Below are 22,051 nucleotides of genomic sequence, written 5' to 3' on the forward strand. Positions count from 1 at the left end.
TCCTTTCCTCTTCTGTGCAGCGATTCCAACAAGCCTATTGTCTGCCAGCTGAATAAGTAGCAGTTGCTCTAAAAGCGAACATTAAAGGATAGTTAGAAGCCAACTGTGGAATGGCAACTCTCCAGCAGCTTATTCCTAGGCAAGAGTCAAACTAGCCATCTCAATTGCACCCCAACTACCTGTCTAGCAAATATATTACATAAGCTCCTATCCCAACTGCTGAATCTGTTGATAGTTTGTAGTACTGACATCATATGGAAGCAAGGTATTGAAAACTATGCTGTTAAGAAGTGCAACTACAATCTGATATGACTTACAGGACAAACCATAGTATCCTTCAGTATAGTTACATTGATTAGATGGAAAGCACTCAAACAGCCATTATGTTTGTGGTAACAGATGTACATCAACTATACATGTGGGGCTCCTGTGCTACATCAGGATAGTTGTGAGAGAAGGTGCTAGTGGTGTTCAAATCCACCCAAGGAAGGTTTGCCCAGAATGAATGGCACAGCATTTCAACCTATAATAGAGTGACTGCTAAGAACTGCCTTCGCCTCACTTCTTCACATGCCCCATGGAGCTATTTTTACAGAGCACCACTGTTAGGCAGTGGACCACTTTGGGTCAGGTCCTCAGCAATCTTGCAAAAAGTTAGAAAGATCACTTGCTGTAGTTGGTGTCTTTTATGTAGCAAACATGCTTTGCCTTGGGGTTGAAGTTTTGCAACAGGTGCAAGTCTGTTGAAATATGGAGTGCAGCTGTTGCAACAAGTAATTGCTCTCATTCCTGTGCTGTTTATTGACCTGGCCCAAGGCTTCAGCCACTTGGTGCTGGACTTTGCTTCTTGATAGCCAAAGGTCAAGAGTTATGTTCTAATCTGGGCTGCTGCCTCAGCCTTGCTTCTACAGACCAGAGTGGGGTTGGTAACAAAAGTGCTGGGGGAGGGGGAAGTCCCAATTTGGGGGACTAGTTGGAAAACAGGCATATAGTTCTTAAAACTCCAGAGCTGGGACTGCACAACAAAGGAAGCCATGATAAGTCCATAAGCGAAGTTCCAATATCCACTTGGGGAAAAACTTTATAGAGACCAGCTTTGCCAATGTAAATAGGATACCAATATTCCTGCATTGCGGGGAGTTGGACTAGATGATCCTTGGGGTCCCTTCCAATTCTACGATTCTGTGATCCCCATGCTGTAAGCCCTGCAAAAATGCTTCTCAAAGGCACACACACGTCACTTTCATGTGAAAAGTTAGAATGACCTTCCTGCATGTCAGTTCCATGTGGACCTCCCTGCCTGTGTCTGCGCCAATAAAAAAGCCAAGTGCAAAGCAGCCTCGTAGTTTTCTACCAGCTTGCAGCATACCATAAGCTACCGCTACTCTTACAAGGCCATGTAAACATAAGCATTCAGCTTCCCACCACCATCAAATAGGCATGTACCATTCCATAAGTCCACGTGTTTGCTGAGGCCAGTCCCTGCTGGGGCCCTTTGCATTCCCCGTCTGCTGCTTATCATTAGCCACTTTCAAAGAGCTGCTACATTCATGAGTCGGTGGCATGGACAACTGCCCCTGCGCTGCCTCAAGCCACAGTTCCAAGAAGGTTCGCACAAGCTCCTGCAGCAGAGTGACGTAATGGTTGGAAACTACAGTGTTGCTCTCAAAGAGGTGGTTGCCCAGGGATGAGAAAAGACTGGGCTCCTCACTCACATCTGCCAAGATGGCCAGCTGCCGCGTCAAGAACCCGCGGTGGCTGGAGTCTCCAAGGAACAAGGAAGGCAGGCCAACAACCTGCTTTGCTCGGCGGATCACCTTCCGTACGGACTCTGCCGGGAGGTACTTTCTTCCCTTGCTCTGCACGCACAGCAGGGCACTGCCCGCAGGCACACCCTTACAAGGGCACAAGAGGGCAGCGCAGCATTCGGCGCAGGAGAGGAGGGGCAGCAGCTTCCCCAAAACAACGCAGGAAATGCAGGCGATGGCGTCTTCCTCCAACTCGGCCAGAAAGGCTGGGGCTATGCCCTGTGTCTCTTGTGGAGGCCCAGTGCCCTGAGACAAGCGCCAGATCTGCCCGCGAGCCAGAGGCCAGGAAGCCTGCAACTGGAGGTTAGTTCTTCTGCGTAAGGATATGTCAAGCAGGTTTGGTGGATCGAGGCCCAGACGAGAAAGAGCTCTGTTCAAGACAACCCTGTACGCCCGCTGGAAGGTCCATGCGGGGCCAACACCTTTGTGCCCACGGGCTTGCTGTATGGCTCCCCTACACCACTCCAGAGGGTCCAGACTCCACCAACAGGACAGCAAAGAAGTGGTGGGCTCGTCTTCTGCCTGTAGATGGGTCTGCGCCAGCCACTGAAAGCTGCGCAGGTTCACCAGGAAGCCAATGAAGCCCCATCGATGCCTGCTCAGCCCTACCAGCTCCCCGGTGGCAGTGCGGAGTTTGCGAAGCAGGTTCTCATACTCGTTGCAGAGGTTGTTGAGGGCGCTGGCACTAGCACGGGAGAGGGTTGCCTTGAAACCTTTCCCATAGATGCTGCAGCTGCTGCACGTGTCAAAAATGGCACTCAGCAGCCCAATAAAGTGGGCGGTGGCTTCATGACCATGAAATTGAGGCAGGTTGAGCCTCGCTGCAAAATGCAAGGCCTGAACCGTGCCCTCGCTGAACAACTGTGTGGCCCCATTTCCCCACACCTGCTGTTCTTGCGGGCTGATCGCTCCGGCCTGGCATGCTGCCTGGAGCACCACTTCTTCCTGCAGAGCCCCAAGATGCAGGAGGTAATCCCAGCAGACCGCCTTGCCGCTCACCTGGAGGCTGCCGGCAGCTTGCAGCAAGCGGTGGATCAGCGTCAACAAATGGCTGGGATCGAAGTAGTACGCTATTTCCAGCGTAGGAGTAGCTGGATGGAAAAATGTGGACTTGACAAAGAGGCCGTCCACCACCACTCCCAGCCGCCTGGCTGTCTCGATATTGGGAGCTGTGGCATCAGACGTCACAGATACCACCTGCACACCAATGTCGTACAGTTTGAGGATACAGTGGCATAGGAGCTGGGCTTGTATGTCACCTCTAAGGGTGGCGAGGAGGAAGTAGCCAACAGGCACTATCCACTGGCCTTGGAATCCAACAGCCACAAGCAGGAGGGCTTCTCCGGCTGCCGAAACCTCATCCGCATCATATTTACCAGCACCAAAGTCCATCAAACCGTGCAAACGCCCGGTGGAAGGGTCATAGTGGCTTCTCCTTTCCAAAGGGATGGAGCCCATAAGGAGGGAGCACAACTTGAAGGTTTTCTCCCCTGCTTGGGATCTCCCTGCCAGAGCATCGAAGGCTTGTTGGCTGAATCCCGGCTCGTAATCCAGGTTTGAGAGCCACCTATGAGGGAAGAAGTGTGGGAAAGAAAGCTAATCAGCTCCATGTTTGGTTCAAACAAAAATCTTTCTTCTACTGCCAAACCTCGGAGCCTGAGGATAGTATGTTTCTTTGCCCTCGTGCTTATGAAAAATCAAAGCATGATGTTACTTTCATAAACTATTTTAGGCCATGCTTGTGCTAGAGGGCCTGAGAATAGTTCCACGTGGGAAGGCAGAGCCTGCATCAGTTCTGCTTATATACTCTAGTTCTCTGCAGTATTTGAAATCAAGAAGAAGAAGAAATCTCCCATAAACCATCAGGTGAGCTTGAAAGTCTGTTTTCTTCCCAACACACCAAATCACCCATGTGGTTTCCTTTAGGCTAACAGTGCATTTGGCACAGTTTGTGTGGGTCACTCTTAGGTTGCTTCCTTATGGGCTGCTATTGCTATCTAATTGTTGCCTTTCTGTAAAATCTACAAGCGGAATCACAATTGACTTTCCATAGTAAAGGGCACTTTGTGCTTTTCCCACGTGTACATCCCCACCACGTTATGTCCACCGCTCTCTACACCACTATTTTATGAGTCCATTTTTTAACACCTATATTTTAATTATCACTGAAAGATGTTTCTGGCTCTTGAAATTAAAGAGGCACATCATTATAGCACGGTACTTTGATTTTGTTCCTTCCAAGTGCCGTTTTTGTGTGGTTCTGTGATACACGCGGCTTTGCTATGTCTGCTTTTCTTGATGTTTCCATAGTCCAAAGTTGTTTTCCCCGTATCTGGGCTCTCACAGAATAGCAGAGTATGTTTTCTAGTGACACATCTGATTTTAGTGTTTTAACCAATTTTTACCATTTTGCATTATATATCTTGGGTTACAGACGCTTCAGGTTACAGACCCCGCTAACCCAGAAATAGTACCTCAGGTTAAGAACTTTGCTTCAGGATGAGAACAGAAATCGCACGGTGGCAGCGGGAGACCCCATTAGCTAAAGTGGTACCTCAGGTTAAGAACAGTTTCAGGTTAAGAACGGACCTCCAGAACGAATTAAGTTCTTAACCCAAGGTACCACTGTAAACCACATAGAGACTATTGTAGTTAAGTGGCACGTGCGTCTTATGATATTTTTTCTTTGGTGCCACTGAGTGTTTGGATGGATGGGAGAAGACCAACCAATCCAGACTATCTTTCTTAGGTTGCAATCCTATATGTGGGACAGAGAGAGAGAGAGCATACTTTTTTTGAGAGAGCAAGACATATTTCTGAGAAAACCTTTAGAGGCTTGCAGTGATGCTTATACCTCCAAAGTCTAGTTTTATCAACTAGCACAGCTGTTTCCTTTTCCTTGTGAATTGTCCATTCCTCTGCTTCCTCTTGCTAATAAATCTGATCTTACTTTAACCTCCAATGGATGAAAAGCTTAACTTTTCTCTCTCACACACACACCACACACACAGGGCACACTACATCCAAGTCTTTTTGTTCACCTTGGCTTTCCCCTGATCAGAGTTTTGGGCATCATTTACCTCTCTCAAATTGCTTCCATACAACAATGTGATGCCAAGCCAGTGCAGAGGTTGTACTGTCATGCTGTACTAAACAAGGGACAGCCCAGGTTTAAATTCTGACTCACTCCTGAAGCTCCCTGGATGACCTTGGGTCAGTCACCATCTCTTAGCTTAACTTGCTTCACAGGGTTGTTGTGAGGATAAAATGGGGGTTGGACATAGAACTAAGTATGCTACCTTAGGTTCCTTGGAGGAATTTGGGATATAAACATAGGGCCCAATTCAACTAACCAGTCTCACTTGTGGAAGCCTGTGCAAGGACTTCCGCTAGTGCAATGAAGGTTTCTCCCTATCCTCCCACTGCCTGCCCCCTGCACCTCTGATATCAGCTCTGAGGTGGTCAGGAGAACCCCTAGAAGAGCAAGCCTGAGCTGACAGTGTGATCTGTTTAGGGCTACACTGAATTCCTCCCACAATAACCCATGTAAAGTGATCAATCCGTTGGCTAGTACATTACTCAAATCTTTCAAGGTTCAATTCCAGTAACCATGAAAGATTAACCATTTCCCCCCAGCATGCCTTCAAGGTCAGAGGTTTCTTGACCAATTGCATTTGGTGAAGTAGCAGTGCAATCCTAGCCATGTCTACAGAAGTCAGTCCTATTGAATTCCATGGGGCTTACTCAGAATAAATGGTTTTGGGCGGCAGCCTAAGCTATTGTTTACAAAAGTCCATGCATCGATAGTCTTCATGGTGCCACAGGCATCCGTCTGTCCCTTGCAGGATGTCAAACTCATTTTTATCTCAGTCATCCAGCCCTAAATCCTGGGTTACCAACAGTCATATCCTCATGGTTTGACAATTTCCTCCATTTGCCCAATATTGCATTTTTAATGAAAGCTTTTCCAGGGGATCTGCAAATGTCTCCTCTGAGGAACCTGATTTTCAGATTTGGCCTCTTCTTTTTGGAACAAAGGAATTTGCCCTACTTTCCTTCAGGGATTGTTACATTTCCCTGGAATTTGGTTTCCGGCAACCTGAGTGAAGGCATCCTTGATACAGGGCCTCTGAGGGTGGAATTCCCTTCCCCTCCAGATAACATCTACGGCAGCTCTTAGGAGTTTTAGCAGCTTGTGAAAAACCTTTTTTTCATCTGGACCTTTGGCTGAATTTCTCTCTCTCCTCTGCACCTCAAACTTCATATTTGCCCTTGTGGATTGTTTGATGTGGAATTTACTTGTGTAGCATGAGAACAGAGGAAGCTGCCTTATACCAAGTCAGACCACTGCTTCATCTAGCTCCACAGTGTCTGCTCTGGCTGGCAGAAACCCTTCAGGATTTGGGGCAGGAGCCTTTTCCCAGCTCAGGGACTGAACCAGGGACCTTCTGCTTGCAAGTCAGATCCTCTGCCATTGTGGTCCTTCAGAAGATGGCCCAAGAGGTGTCATCCATGGGGACTTCCGGGTTGGCGCCATCGCCGAATGGCGGACTCCCTCCGAGCTCCGGAGGGAGCCTGCTCGGCAGGGGCTGGGTCCTACCGCGCCGGCGACGCGGGGACCCTTAAAAACCATGGGCGCTGAAACCCATGGGCATGGTGACTCGGCGGGCACCGTTTGCGCCCCCCGACCCGCGAAGGAGCCTTTTTAAAGGCTACGGAGCGGGTGACGGGGGGGGGTGGTGCTATGAGTCCTCCGCTTTCCCTGCCGAGCGAAGCCACATGCCATTCGACGGAGAGCGCTGGCTTCTTCCATTGAAAATTTGGACTTAAAAGAATAACCCGTGAGTAATTGGAACTTGGATTAAAAAGGGGAATTTTTTAAAAAAAAAAATTCGGAGCGAGCGGGGGAGGTGCAAAAAGGAAGTCAGCCTCCCCCCTGTTGTAGAGGAGTTAAAGCAAAGGATTTGACAACTAAGATCGAGTGCAACCTTATTTTGATAAAGTCATTAATTTCGCGATGGAAAATTACAAGACTGGGCTGGAGGAGAAAAGTGGAATGTGAATTAAAATGCAACCCCCCCCCCCCGAAACCCCGGGAGTGAGCCGTGAGAGCGCCGGGAGAGGAGAAATAGAGGTTTTGACAGCTGTCAAAGGAGCTGTCAAAGCGGAAGAACAAAAAGAGAACTTTGTTACGAGGACTTTGCTGGTTACATTTGTTACAAATTGGATATAAATTGTTTAAAACAAGGAATAATAAGTTACTTTGACTGTTGGGTGTGATTGGGAAGGAAACTGAGTTATTACAATCCCTCTAGAGGAGCTGTGGGACACTACAAGCATTGCTGGCATGGAATTTGAATAGGACTTTTTATCTCCTGGGAAACTGCAGAAATGGAACACTATTTTGTCTACAGAGGTCTATACACTAAAGGAGACAATAGATTTATCTATTGAAGAATGGAAGGGACTTGACGTAATGTTTCGTTCCTGAATAACAAAGCCTCTGCAGAGGAATTAGAAGCTTTTGGAATTAGAACATTTGTGCAGGAGAGCAGGGGGGAAAAAAAGGAGGAGAGAGATCAACAAGAACAACAAGAATAACAAGAACTGGACAAAGTTGGAAGTGGGAACATTTGGGACATCCAGATCTGAAAGGTCTAAAGAAATAAAATTGGAGTTTTTACTCTTAAATACAAAGATCTGGATGGAAAAAACGGACCTTTTTGAGACAGACTCCTTCCAAGATTGGACATTCGAAATTAAAGATGATCAAAAGACGGCAAAGACTATTAAAAAGACGGCAGAGTGGACTGGTGAAAGATTATGGTTTAGATGTGGGAGCTCCAGGATGACAGTAGACATTGATGGACATTGGGAACGCAACCGGGAAAGGGGGGAGGGAAATTTGGAATCCAAAGGGTGTTAAATTACATTTTATTCTTTTTTCTATTTTTTTTATTCTAATCTGTATTGTATACTAAAGAGGGGAACTCGTGGAAGGGAACAGGTCGATTTTAGGGGATGGGAAAATATTTTTAAATTGGGACAATGATAATAATTTTAAAACTTGGGGTAAGAATTTGTTGAATTTATTTGAAAGAATTGGAATACAAGAGGGGGAGGGGAGGGGAAGTCCTGGAAAGATGCCATTGAAAATAAGGTTTTAAATTTGGATGTTTTTCTTTTTTTGCTATATTTGAAAATCTTTAATAAATATTATTAAAAAAAAAAAAAAGAGGTGTCATCCATGTCTGAGCAGTCAGTGGCAAATCTTACAAAGAAAGCTTGCAGACTCCGTTCAGGAGCTCCTCTAGGTCTGTACGTGAGGTGTCCCGACATAATGAAGTAATGTGTTTTCAGGCATTCCCCACCCCTTCTTCTTTTCTCCCATCTTAAAAGTGTCACACTGGAAAAAGTGTGCTAGAATGCATATATAGTGCCTATGCCTGTGCACTGTTGCTTTGCAACGTTTGTCCCTAGTCAACACAGATAAGACACAAATAAGAAAGACATACGTGCGAAGGGTGGTGGCCTCTGGGAGCTGGAATGTCTTCTTCACAAATTCATAGGCCTTGGCTGAGAACAAATGCAGCGAGACGGCAAAGTTGCGGGTGGCAGCTGGGTAGTTCTCGCACTGGGCTCCCTCACACTGCAAAGTGAGCTGCAGGTCTGCTGAAGTAAAGAGGGGTCCTCAGGCAAGGGATGGACAGTGAGGTGAAGCTAATTTGGGGTGATGCTGCAGAGGGAGAGTCTTTAACATTGGCCTCAGCAGTGACTCTGCTGCGCTCAGACTGGGGGCCAGAAGAAGATTCAACATCCTCTATTTTCATGGGGAAGGAAACTGAGTCCAAAACCCAGGAGGATTGGGTGACCAAGAAAGCAGAGAAGGGTGTACTTAAAGTTATTAAGGGTTTGGGGAAGTGGGGGAGATTTGTAGCAATTGCATACCGAGCACAACTGGCCAGTCAGAAATGCTGAGGAGGTAATCAAGTGGGGTAGGGGGGCTGAAACAATGCCAATATATTCCACATCTGGCAACCAATGCGCTCCTTTGGTTTCAGATAGTACATGGGTAGATGAGTCTAAAAAGCCCAGGACACAATTTTTTCATGGCCTTCTAGCAGCTACGGTGGTACATTTACCAGAAGTAATGTATTTAGTGTTAACTCTGGGAATGTCTTCTCGATACTGACCAAACTAAGCCTCCTAAAGCAAAATATACACCAGGAGGCATAGTTTGGTTAGAATCAAGTCTACACTTCCAGAGTTAACACTAAATACATTACTTCTGGTACGTGAGCCACTAAAGGGCTGTGAAAATTACCCCACTCATCTTAACCAAGCCTTGAAGCTGGTTTGTATCATGGCTCCCTCCTTGGAACCTTGAATGATTCTGAAACTGCGCTGGTCTTGTTGTAAAGGCCCTCTGGCATGCAGAAGAGTCCCTTTGGCAAGGCTTACGGTGCTTACCGCTGAACTGGGAGCGCAGCATGCGTTCCATGTCCTTCTGGAGGAGATGCTGCTCCCGCAGGCTCTCCAGCACACTCCACAGCTCCTGCTGATAATAGGAGAGGCGGCGCTGGGCTGCGTCCTGCTCCCGTTCAGTCCCCTGCACTGGGCCAGGGGGGATCAGAGACTTGGTTCTGCTGCCCATAGCTTCACTCAGACTATACTGATGCTCCGCTTGGATGAGTTCCACCTACAGGAAGACAAAGAAGACCCGTTGCTTCATCTTTCTAATTCTCTCACCATAACTTCCATGTCCTCCTGGCACCCGATGTTTGTCCATGTGGATTTTCCACAAAGGGCTGGATTTGCTTATTCCTGAAAACTAAACTGACTTCACCTTTCTCCTTTGCCTTGATTTTCCTTTTAGCCTCTCACCACAGCCAGAGTAAACCCTTCCCAGACTCCCTTCTCCCATCAGATTCACAATAGTTAGTGGATGAGGCCACTCTCCCTCTTGAAAGCTAACTTAGGATACCGTGATGGAAGTCAGGTTCTGCAGTTTGCTCCAGGAGCAAAGAATGTAAAGTTCTACCTTTGTACAGTAGGCTGGTTTCTACTCACACTTACACACCTCCTCCATCCAGGCCCACAAGAAGCATTATTTGAGGTCAAGGATACATTCCAGCCAGGCACAAACACTCAAGGAGGATGCAATCTAACAACAATGAGGGATGTGGCCTTGGAAGAGTGGGTGTGGCCTGGGGAGTGTCCTGAGGGCCAGAGAGGGACCTGGAGGGCCACATTTCACCCATGGGCCTGAGGTTCCCCATCTCTGCTATAGGCTTTGTCCAAGTCCCTATGGTAATATAAGCTACATGCTACAGCATTTAGTGACACAAAGTTTTGTAATTTTAGATTCTGGACTTAACGGTCTCCTGGTGGGGAGGAGGGGCTCTTCATATGGTAATGTGCATTACTTTTTTCAGAATTTGGAGCCAGCTCTGCTGTGTTTAGTGTTCTCCTGCTCATTCTTCTGTGGGGGGCCCTTGACCTCTGCCCCAAAGTCCTTCCCAACAGTTGCATTGCTGGCATTGGAGAAGGCACCAGCTACCCTCGCTTGTATACGTACTGCTTTGGCTTGTGCAGGAGATGAGTCAGCTGCTGGAGTGGCTTCACTGATACTAGCCACTGGCCAACTGATGCCCATGGTTTTGACAGACTTTGATGGATGTTTCCCTTTTGTTGGTTCCTGTATTGAGAAAGAGTTCAAATGAATTAGACATAGCAATTCGACCAAAAAAAGAAAAAGGCCTGGTTGAAACAGACTGGATAAGCTAATGCTGTAGTAGAAGGCAAAAGTGAACAAAAAATAATCCCCAACAACATTGCCATGGTATTACTGGAACTAATTAAGCATACTTCAAACATTAGAGGCTGGATCCAGGTTATGCCTTAGTCCCACACAACTTACTCATGACTATCTTAAGTTTCATCAATTTAACTGGGTGAAAAGTTAACCACTCGGTTGCAATCCTAGATACACTTATCTCAAAGTCCCACTGAAGTCAGTGGGATTTACTTATGTGTAGACATGTGTAGATTGTGGCATTATGTTTGATCCAACCTACTCTTTACGTTATTTACTCATTGTCAGGCAAACCCAGATTTATTTCAAATGAAGAAAAAAGGCATTTCTGAGACCAGAATACAGATGAGGGCTTACGTATTGGAATAGCCATCCACTGCAAACCTAATTCACTGCACAATAAAGGTAACATTGTCAGAGACAGTTGTTCTCTTAGCCTCCTCCGTGGTGTGCTGGTTTTCCAGTGAAGTATCTGACTTCAAACACAGAATTCCTCACCTGTGCTCTGAAATAGTATAGTCTGAAGGTTAAGACACATCCCTTTTCCTCAACACCAGCTGTCAGGCATGGGAAGGGAATGAATTCTGGACTCTCGGAACAGAGACACGCAACTCAGTGCTGCCTACACTGATTTGACAACAACTCTCCATGGTTCCAGGCAGGAGTCTTTAGCCAGCATAGAATCATAGAATCATAGAGTTGGAAGAGACCACAAGGGCCATCGAGTCCAACCCCCTGCCAAGCAGGAAACACCATCAGAGCACTCCTGACATATGGTTGTCAAGCCTCTGCTTAAAGACCTCCAAAGAAGGAGATTCCACCACACTCCTTGGCAGCAAATTCCACTGTCGAACAGCTCTTACTGTCAGGAAGTTCTTCCTAATGTTTAGGTGGAATCTTCTTTCTTGTAGTTTGGATCCATTGCTCCGTGTCCGCTTCTCTGGAGCAGCAGAAAACAACATTTCTCCCTCCTCTATGTGACATCCTTTTATATATTTGAACATGGCTATCATATCACCCCTTAACCTCCTCTTCTCCAGGCTAAACATGCCCAGCTCCCTTAGCCGTTCCTCATAAGGCATCGTTTCCAGGCCTTTGACCATTTTGGTTGCCCTCCTCTGGACACGTTCCAGTTTGTCAGTGTCCTTCTTGAACTGTGGTGCCCAGAACTGGACACAGTACTCCAGGTGAGGTCTGACCAGAGCAGAATACAGTGGCACTATTACTTCCCTTGATCTAGATGCTATACTCCTATTGATGCCGCCCAGAATTGCATTGGCTTTTTTAGCTGCCGCGTCACACTGTTGGCTCATGTCAAGTTTGTGGTCAACCAAGACTCCTAGATCCTTTTCACATGTACTGCTCTCAAGTACTACCTCGAGATGCCAGACATTGCTCCGGGTACCTTCTACATGCAATGCAAATATTCTGCCCCTGCATCACCTTGCTTCCCCATTATTATCAGTGGGATATGGAAGGAAAACTGGTTTTGGAAGTAAAGCTTTGCAGTCTTTTCAGACAGAGGCCTAATCTCAAGCATGCCAGTTCTTCAGGTGCAGATTATTGTGAACTGATAGTCGTATATATCAAACTTCCTAAAACATTTCCAATGCTGTTGGGCTACAGGGTACACTAGAAAGGACTATAAAAATCTATGCACAATGACAGCTACAGAAAATACACCAAAGACAAAAGAAAAAGAAGAAAATTGCACAGATGAATATGATTCTTAATAAAATGCTTCTTAATAAAAACTGCTTGGAACATTCCCCCACCCCACTGCAGCACACCTAAGCATATTCCCCCCGCCCCCACTTTGACGTAGTGGGGACCATATCCATCTCTGCAGCTGTCCCTTTTTTTGTTTTAGGACTATGGAAATCCTCTGCTGAGCCCACAAGCCGGTGGCAGAACAGGAAAAGTGCTGGGAGACCTTGACCTTGATCAAAAGCTGCAATGCTAAATGCACTTACACAAAGAGGGGTACAACCAATAGGATACATTGACACTTAACCTCTGACTAAATATGGATAGGACTGTTGGAAATGTTTGATAACAAAGTGTATAAGAAAGAAGGGAAACTCTGCAATGTGTCTTCCTCTGGGAGAGTTATCAGCTGAAGTGTGGGATACAAATTTTCAAAATAAGATAAATCCTGTGTTTGTGTGTGTGTGTGTGTGTGTGTGTGTGTATAATTAATTAAAAAATAAATAACTCGAAAACTACTGCTACTTAAAGTGTCCCTGAATTTGGTGCATTTGCCTGACCACCTTATTCCTCCTATTCCCTGATCCTTCTGTGTCTTGTCCCTCTGTTGAAGTGTGAGCTAATTTTGGCAGGGTGCCAATATATTGACTACTGTACAACACTTAACATACATTTAAGCACTTTAATAAATAGATTTCCCCACTGAATATTGCTCCCAATACAGCAATCCCTTCCTTGTTCCTGTCTTCCATTTCTACATACTATATTTCATGTCAGGCTATCATCTGGACACCCCTTCTATTGCCAACAAATGGTCTGTCCTAGCAGGTATCTGGATAAAGAAGTTCTTTTGTGGCTCCTTTTTCACTATATGACCCTTTGTCCGAGCAGCTGAATCAGAGACTCATAAAATGTGTTGGCACTTCTTCAGCTTTTCAGTTCCTGCTATTACTGAGCAAAAACTGATGAACCACAGTTCTTCTCTTCCATTCCCTTTACACATACCAAGGCCCACTACCAATTCCCAAACTCTCATCCTCCCTTACTGCATTTTCCTTCCTTCAACCCAAGTTTGCAAGTTTAAGTAAATGCTCTCCCTATTCTGAATCCTGCTGCTTTTGGCAATGTGCCTTTTTCATTCCCATATTCCCACTTTCAATTCACGCTCTTGCACCTATGTTCAGTGGATTACATACTAGGAAATGCGTCTATCTACTCAACTGTCTTCAAAAATAAACACAGTCACCTACAGCTTATTTTTCTTCATTTAATGGATGTTCTTAGAAGCCATTGCTTCCTGAGCAGCAGGGGTGAGGAAACTTGGGCCCAAGAGCTGCACTGCCCCATGGAGAACCTTACAAGGGCCATATGCAAGCCATGGAGGAGGCCAGGGCAAAATTGGGTGGGGCACCGGATGGGACTCTGATCTTAGTACCATAGGCTACATCCTAGTCGTGCAAAAGTCATAACAATCTGTACTCCCTGACACTCCCATACACACTTCTTTCCATTCACACAAGCAAAAGGCATCATTACAGACATCTTCCAGCCAGGCAACAGTTCTCAAGTAGGGCACAGAACAGGGACAATGAAGGGTGTGGCCTGGTGAGAATCATGAGGGCCTGAAAGAAAAGCCTAGAGAGCCACATTCACCCTCAAACCTGAGGTTTCCTAACACTGCTGAATGAGAAGGGAAAAGTACCATGGAAAAGTGAGGCTGTATCAAATCTTATTCCTATGCAGAGAAGACCCACTGAAACTAACAGACATGACTAACTTGGGTTCGTTAATTTTAATGGGCCTACACCAAGCAGAATTTAGTTGGAGTCAACCCTTAGAGGTTGCAGGTTTTAGACTGGACCAGAACTTGAGGTAGCACATATTTTAGGGACAAAGGAGATCTAGTAGGAGAGCCCTTGAGGTTAGTAAATGAGAACCAAGCTGCAGCTCAGAAATCCCTCAGTATGGCCCAAATTGCTGAGCAAGGCAGACAATTAAAAAGTCCAGCTAAGCTGCCAAGGTGAGCTGCACTACAGCTTTCCTGACCAGGGAAGAGTCACTAGCAGGAAGCCTTTCCTGTCCTGTACAAGGAAGACAAACATCCCTAATGCCAGCAATTCTTACATTTCTGCTGCCTTCACAGAAAACCAGGGGATGGGATCGGAAGCATCCACCTCTGCAGCTCTGTATTGACAGAGACTAGGAATGCTGACAGAAATTGTGAGGCATTTGAGGGACCTGGGTAAGATTTAGGGACAAGAACCAGCCTTGTTGTTCCTGTACCACAACTCTTTCCCCTCTAGAACAGCATGACTCACGCCAAGGAGGACAAGAGACAAGTCCCTGGGAAGTTAGTTTGCTTCTGTGAGTTGTGCAATGTCATTTCCCCACCCCTTGGGCTATAAAAAATTCAAATGACTTTCCATTCAAATGAATTTATTTCAACTTTTGGAAAGAGGCAAGGAGGGTGCACTCTCCCCAGGCGCTCATTTTTTGGACTGAGGTAGCAAATCCAGTTATTACACCAGGGCCTTCTCACAGGATGTTGCGGTTACCTCACTAATCCAAACCAGATGTTGAGGATCCCAGACACCATTGCTTTCTTCATGCAGTAACCCAGGCCTCTCCCAGATGTGAGCAAGATATCAAGGCTGAGAGAAACCCCCTCAGAAAGTCCAAACAGTACCAAATAAGACAACTCCATTTAGAAAGCATTTTGCATCTGCCTAGTTCTTTAAGAGGCCTGTGATTGTTCTACAAAGGCCCCAAACTAAACTCAGTTCACCTTCTGTGAGAAGGATTACAAAACAGGCCACTTTGAAGCCTGAAGCCGTGTACAGCCAGGTAGGCTGCATCTGGATAAAATCACTTCTTTTGGGATGCTTCCCACCTCCACCCCCGGCCATCTTCTGTGTTTGTCATTTCCTTCTACCTTCTATGACCCAAGATGAAAGCTTTCAATTGCCATAGGTAGCGCAAGATCTTCTGCCTCAATCCACAAAGGAGATCTACCTAGCCCAGCATCTTGCTTCAAAGAGTAACAAGCCACATGCTGCTAGGGACTTGCTTCAAATCTTAATGTAACCCAGGATACCCTGCCCTCTTGGACATTTTGTTCCTGCCGTAGCATGACATTTAACAACAGCTGTACATACTGAAACTTTTCGTGGACAGTGCTTGCATTATTCAGGGACTGAAGACAAGGAGGCAGGGCACTCTCCTGAAACAAACACTTGGCAGTTAAGAGCAGTGTGCCTATGTTGCAGCTTCAGAGGCACACAGATCACCCATTCTGAAAGAAAACAACAGGAAACACAGGACAGAGAGCCCCAGGGAGCTACATTTTGGGCAGCCTATGCACTGATGAATACAACCAGCAATAAAGGGGGAGGGGGGGGAAAGGCCCCACATTGCAGCCAAATCTGATGTTCCCTCTTGTGGCAAAACCAAAACGTTATTCTGCGCAGAGATTCTTTTAGATTGGATCAGCAATACTTCCAGAAAAACACCTCCCTACACCATGGAAGCGTGGAAAAAAGATTAGATATGAAGCAAACACAAAGAATTATGAAGTGGATATAAAGAGTGAAGGACACACAGTCTTTCCCCCCCTTTTTGAACGTCTTAGCAAGGACAGAAAACATGATGTTCCGATGTTGTACAGTACTAAGAAACTCTGCCAAAGCCCACCAATCAGGGACTCTAGGTGATGGTGCCCACAAATGGAGGGAGCCAGCGAACTCTTAATGACTCAAACACACACACACACACACACACACACACACACAGCAGATGCCCCTTCATCACAACATGAGAAACCAGCAGTAACTCTGCTGCTGGAAGCCCCAAAACATCCCAATAAGCAGGGGTTCAAGACTCCTTTTGCTGCTCTCAAACACAATTTTGTAGCCAAAACACGCAAAGGAAAGGAAGAAGATCCCACCCAACACAGCACTCATGTTGTTCCCATAGCACATAAAGAGCCGATCCCAAGTGGTGCCGGAAAGAGGCAAGCTGAGGGGCAGTTCAAGGTCCAGGCAAGAAGTGTTCCAGCCTGGTGCTGAGGTCTTTTGAGCTGGAGCTACCGGAACCACACCCAGGGGTCCAGCTGAGTTTCATGAGCTGTTGTCAAAGAAAGACTCCCAAGCCTGGTACTTCCCTTTATGGACAGGTTTCCATTTGCTGTTTAAAACATTGTTGCTCCTACAAACTCAGGGTCCATCCAGCCTTAGCTTCTGAGGCCAAACTCTCCCACTGTGCCAACTGCCCCACAGCAGCCTTGTCCAAGAGTCCCAACTTACTCATCTCCCCAGATCTAGTCAGGTCTGGGGCTTTGCTAAGTACTGGGGGCTCCAGGTCATCCTCAGATGAGGAATTCTCCAGCTAATACATAGCACAGGGGTAGGCAACCTAAGGCCCGGGGGACGGATGCAGCCCAATCGCCTTCTCAATCCGGCCCACGGACGGTCCGGGAATCAGCGTGTTTTTACATGAGTAGAATGTGTCCTTTTATTTAAAATGCATCTCTGGGTTATTTGGGGGGCATAGGAATTCATTCATTTCTCCCCCCCAAAAAAAATATAGTCCGGCCCCCCACATGGTCTGAGGGACAGTGGACCGGCCCACGGCTGAAAAAGGTTGCTGACCCCTGACATAGCAGCAGTAGTGGGGGCTCTCCAGCCTGCAAGATTATTTAGGCCCACCAAGCTGCCACATTTGGCCTGTGAAGGCATTTTGGTCAATCCAAGCCCATCTGTCCTACACCGGATGTCATATATGTCATCAGGTGTCAGGCAAACAAAGACAAAGCTGGGCCAAAAACGGTCTTGCTTGCAAAGCAGCTGATTGCAGGCACCTACAAAGTACTGTGCCCTTGGTTTGATTTCAAGCTGTGCAGGTCAAAGGAAGATGGGTCACCTGACATTACGGTGATGTTGGCTGACTGACAGGTGGGCAACCCCATCCACCCATTAAAGTTGGCCCCTGGGTGGTGGGGAACATAAGGACCCTCAAGTCTTCTGACCAGCCAATTCCCCACTCCAGAATAGGGCATGGAGCTGAGAAGCAACCCATGCCCACTCAGCTAATGTCACTGTAGTATCAAATTACAATGAAATTCTCTCCCACTGAATAATATTAATTATTATTAATAATAATTATTATTATTAATTATTACTTAAACCGCAGACATCCAACTGGCTTGCCCCAGACACTCTGGGCATCTTTCAACATAATATAAAAACACAGTGAGACATCAAACATTAAAAACTTCCCGATACAGAACTGTATTTGGAAAGTTGTGTAATTGTTCATTCTTTGACATCTGATGTGGGGGCATTCAACAGGACAAGTGCCACTACTGAGAAGGCTCTCTGTCGGATTCCGTGTAACTTCACTTCTCACAATGAAGGAAACACCAGAAGGCCCTCAGAACTGGACCTCAGAGCTGAATGATGGGGGCGAAGCTGCTCTTTTAGGTATACAGAGCCGAGGCCATGAAATCAGTGAGACCTGAAATTTCTTAAACTTGAATAGATTCTGCCTGAACTTGCAAGCAGAAATGGAAACACTGCAACCAGGGTGTGGCGCAAACTCAGTGAAACGTTACACAAAGTGGCCATTGTCTCCGAGCAATCATGTGTGGGTTTGCATATTGCAGGGTTCCCCACGAAACACTCCAGTGTTAAAAAAACAAAACCCCAACCTTCTAGATGTCCGTCCCCCCGTTATGAAACCTAGTAAGCAACCTGGAGGAAACTAAAATCTGGATCAAGTAGAGGAACTCTAAAAAAGAAATAGAAACATAGAGATACCCTGAAATACACATAAATTGGTCAGTCAACACATTTTGAATTAATGATCAAGGTGGTATAGAAAAGTTGAATACAATGGAAATAATAGCTAAATATAACCTCCATTCTTCCTGTGTGCTAATATAATGTTACTGTTAAAACCTTCCTACCCTACAGCAATGAAATATGGAGTGACACTGTGACATAAAGAGGAAATGGGGCGGGGGGAAGATGACATTTTATTACAGTGGTACCTTGGGTTACATACGCTTCAGGTTACATACACTTCAGGTTACACACTCCGCTAACCCAGAAATAGTGCTTCAGGTTAAGAACTTTGCTTCAGGGTAAGAACAGAAATCGGGCTCTGGCGGCGCAGCGGCGGCAGGAGGCCCCATTAGCTAAAGTGGTGTTTCAGGTTAAGAACAGTTTCAGGTTAAGAACAGACCTCCAGAACGAATTAAGTACTTAACCTGAGGTACCACTGTACAAGCAAATCTTCCAGAAGCATAGAAATGAACAGCGCAACTAGATAATGTGCAGGGGTGTGGGAAGTGTATTTACAGAACAATCCTATTCTCGTGCTATGACAAAGAGGCAGTAGATAAGTCACCACTTTGTTGGCTGAATAACTGCCACACCCAATGGAAGCTCAACCTGAAACAGTGTGGTGTGGAACACACAGCACAGAAACGCCAAAAGCAGTATAAACACAACAGACACAAACTCACTGCCCCAAAAACATCCTAAAGCCCACCAGTTAAGGACTATGCCTGGAATGAGAGCCAGTGTGGTGTAGTAGGGAGAGTATTGGACTAGGACCTGGAAGAAGGGAGTTCAAATCCCCACTCGGATATGAAGTGCACAGGGTGACTTTGCGCTAGTCACAATCTCTCAGCCTAACCTACTGTACAAGTGTGTTGCAACAGTGAAATGGAGATGGGGACAACCATGTATACTACCTTGAACTCCTGGAGGAAAGGCAGGATATAAATGTAATAGTGAAGGATGCCCACCAATGGGGCATTTGCCTCCCACTCACCCCTCCAAGCCCCAACATCCAATTATAGGTGCTAGGAGCACAAGGGTTGCTGGAGAAGCCCTGGTTTGTTAGAAAAGTGCAGCCAGGACTTCTGCTAAACCCTGCAGCCCCTCAACCAGCAGAGAGCAGGCCTTTTCTGTGGTACTTCCTCATCTGTGGAATGCTCTCCCCAGAAAGGCTCACCTGCCACCATCATTACATGTTTTTAGGCGCCAAGGAAAAACATTCCTCTTTACCCAGGCCTTCAGCCATTAAATAATCTACGGCTTGTTAAATGTGTTTGTGGCAGGGACTGTTATTGTGAATATTTTATTAGCATGCATCTATAATTATGCTATGCATTATGTTTTTTATTATTATGCTCCGTGAAATATGTTCTTGATGTTGTACACCACCCTGGGATCTTCTGAGAAAGGGTGGTATATAAACTGAATAAATAATAATAATAATAGCAATAATAATCTTCACTGTAGGATTGTGCCCTTAAGTTTCTGGTATCTTCTTACTCCAAGCACCTGACATGTCCTCCACCACACAGCATATATTGTATAATAATATTACGGCTCCCTCCAGTGGATCATACTGTTGATGCACTGGGAGAGGGAATCAAACACTTCTCCAAACTTTGAGGCTACTTGTTGCTGGGAACAGAGCAAGGGCAACAACATGAATTGGTGTGAGATAATCTTCAAGTGTACCAACATAGCGTCAGCAGCACTTTTTAAAATTATGACTGCTTGCAGTCTTGTCTGCCTTGGTAAAAGAAACAGTTTTTACCCCATGAAATAAGGCAGCATGGCTTGGATCATGAGCAAGAACATCAACACACACGAAAAGAAGAGTAGCAATTACTGACAAAAACACATGACCAGCATGTCAGAGTTTAGAGCCCTGCTGGATCATATCAAAGGGCTGTTTAGACCAGTAGTGGCACACCTTTTTTCAGACCAGGCTCCCTATTTCCTTCTGAGCGCCACATGTCAGTGGTGGGTGGGGCAGCAGCAAAAGAAGGCAGAGCAATGAATGCAAATTTAACCTTTCTATACACACACATACTCATACACCTCTCTTTATCTTCTATCCAGACAAGCAAGCCACATCATTAGAATTCCAACTAGGCAACAATATTTAGGGTGTGAAGGGTATCACCTGGGAAGAGTTCCAAGTGCCAGAGAGAGAGGTTTGGAGAACTGTGTTTGGTCACCAGGCCTGAGGTTCTCCATCCCTGACTGAGACCAACATCTTGTTTCCCAGTTACCAACCAGATGCCTCTGGGCAAAAACCGCCCCCCCCCAGTAAATGGCAATTCAGAGACAGTTGGAGCTGGCCTATGACCATCATGATTAGTTACAACTGATACTTTTAAAAGCAAAGTGGGAAATAAGATTACAGTGGTGCCCCGCAAGAAGAATGCCTCGTAAGACGGAAAACCCGCTAGACAAAAGGGTTTTCCGTTTTGGAGGTGCTTCACAAAACGAATTTCCTATGGGCTTGCTTCGCAAGACGAAAATGCCTTGCGAGTTCCTGCGGGTTTTTCCCCCTCCCCCCCTTTTTCTAAGCCGCTAAGCCGCTTATCCGCTAAGCCGTCAATGGGCTTGCTTCGCAAGACGAAAAAACCGCTAGACGAAGAGACTCGCGGAACGGATTCTTTTCGTCTTGCGAGGCACCACTGTATCTAAATCCTCATGTTAAAACTCGACTGTTAGCTGACTGTGCCTCTTCAGACTGTGGGTGGGTGATCAAATGTAGAAATGCTTTCTGATATTTTAGGTATACACTTGTCTGTGCAGAAAAATTATCAGTGGGAGGGAATGTGGACATTCATCCCTCACTTGTAGTCTTTAAGAATTTGGTGGAGCACATGGTTTCTATACAACTGGGCATCATAGGAGCCAACTCCTAGGGGCTGTGGGGGCTTTGGCCCCCACAATAAAATATTTAAGGGGGCCAGGCCCCCACAATGTTGATGGGCATTTCTATTCAAATGGTGTGTGTGCACTGTGTCATGTGATTGATTATGCGGGGCGGGGTTTACCTGGGCCCCCACAATATTTTATTTAAATTGGCACCCCTGCTGGGCATTCAAAAGCATCACTGCCTCTGACAGCAGTGCAGACCCATGAATCCTCTTTTATAGGCACCTAAGCTGGTGGCCACCACTGGGCGAATGATCACAGATGGAGGCTAATATTCTGGCTTAAACCATGGTAGAGCATTGGCTACTTGGTGGCCCTGCCTGGCAGCACTCTCCTCCCTTCTCTGGCGCTAGGATACCTTGAAGGAGAACACAGAGGGGATCACGCCCGCCTTCAGCCTTTTCTGTCCTCCATACACCTCGAACTCATCCTGGAAGAAATGATCTGAGCAGATGCAGGCGCCTGAGCCTGGGATCCACAGCTTCCTGGAGCCTGGCTCAATGCGATTCACAGCCAGCATCCACTTCTTCCTCAGTTCGTGGGCTTTGGGGAAGCTGGAGGAGGAAGAAGAGATGGGAAACTATAAATCCCACTGACTTTCCCCACATGGGCTGATGGTGCAGGTGACGACACCGACTGACACAAAGCCCCGCCCACAACCCCACACCTGGCCCCGCCCCTTGTTAACCAAAGCCCCGCCCCCTCCGCTAATAGGCTTAGAACCAGCCACACTCTCCATGAGGAGGCCCCATTACGGTATTCAGATGCAGACCTGTGGAATGAGAGGCCCTTGGCCCGGTTCTCCCGCGTGTCCCGGTTGGGACAGTTAACGGCCGAGCAGGCTTTAGGCATCGTCTCCGACTCCGCGGCGAAAAGCCCCAATCCCGGCTCCCGCCAAGCGCGGTTACTTTGCCTCGAGCGTCATGGCGGCAACGTCCGCGGCGCACTCTGAACTGACCCCGGAGGCGACC

General features: G+C 46.6%; 1 protein-coding gene across 2 annotated transcripts; it reads right to left on the minus strand.

Annotated features, from left to right (window-relative positions):
• Positions 1-71: 71 nt before the first annotated feature.
• Positions 72-22,043, minus strand: THAP9 (THAP domain containing 9). Of its 2 annotated transcripts, none has more exons than XM_081855712.1 (6): positions 21,853-22,043; positions 21,439-21,634; positions 10,387-10,506; positions 9,279-9,507; positions 8,324-8,477; positions 72-3,375 (listed from the first exon to the last, which is right to left on the minus strand). In XM_081855712.1, the coding sequence occupies exons 1-6, from the start codon at positions 21,930-21,932 to the stop codon at positions 1,431-1,433; spliced, it is 2,724 nt and encodes a 907-aa protein (XP_081711838.1). In that variant the 5' UTR covers positions 21,933-22,043; the 3' UTR covers positions 72-1,430. The 2 variants fall into 2 exon arrangements, with proteins under 2 accessions (XP_081711838.1, XP_081711837.1); XM_081855711.1 differs by having other exon boundaries at positions 8,324-8,480.
• Between the last annotated feature and the right edge of the window lie 8 nt (positions 22,044-22,051).

The sequence above is a fragment of the Podarcis erhardii genome, assembly GCF_964252035.2.
Source record: "Podarcis erhardii genome assembly, chromosome: 1".
Classification (NCBI taxonomy): domain Eukaryota; kingdom Metazoa; phylum Chordata; class Lepidosauria; order Squamata; family Lacertidae; genus Podarcis; species Podarcis erhardii.

What these genes read in the sequence shown, in the direction of transcription:
- THAP9 (XM_081855711.1), bottom strand. Translation starts at nt 21,932, where the DNA reads ATGCCTAAAGCCTGCTCGGCCGTTAACTGTCCCAACCGGGACACGCGG. An exon ending in CCTCTGTGTTCTCCTTCAAG is followed by an intron (nt 10,507 to 21,438) that starts GTATCCTAGCGC and finishes TTCTCAATACAG; the next exon opens with GAACCAACAAAAGGGAAACA. An exon ending in CTCCTGCACAAGCCAAAGCA is followed by an intron (nt 9,508 to 10,386) that starts GTACGTATACAA and finishes GTCTTCCTGTAG; the next exon opens with GTGGAACTCATCCAAGCGGA.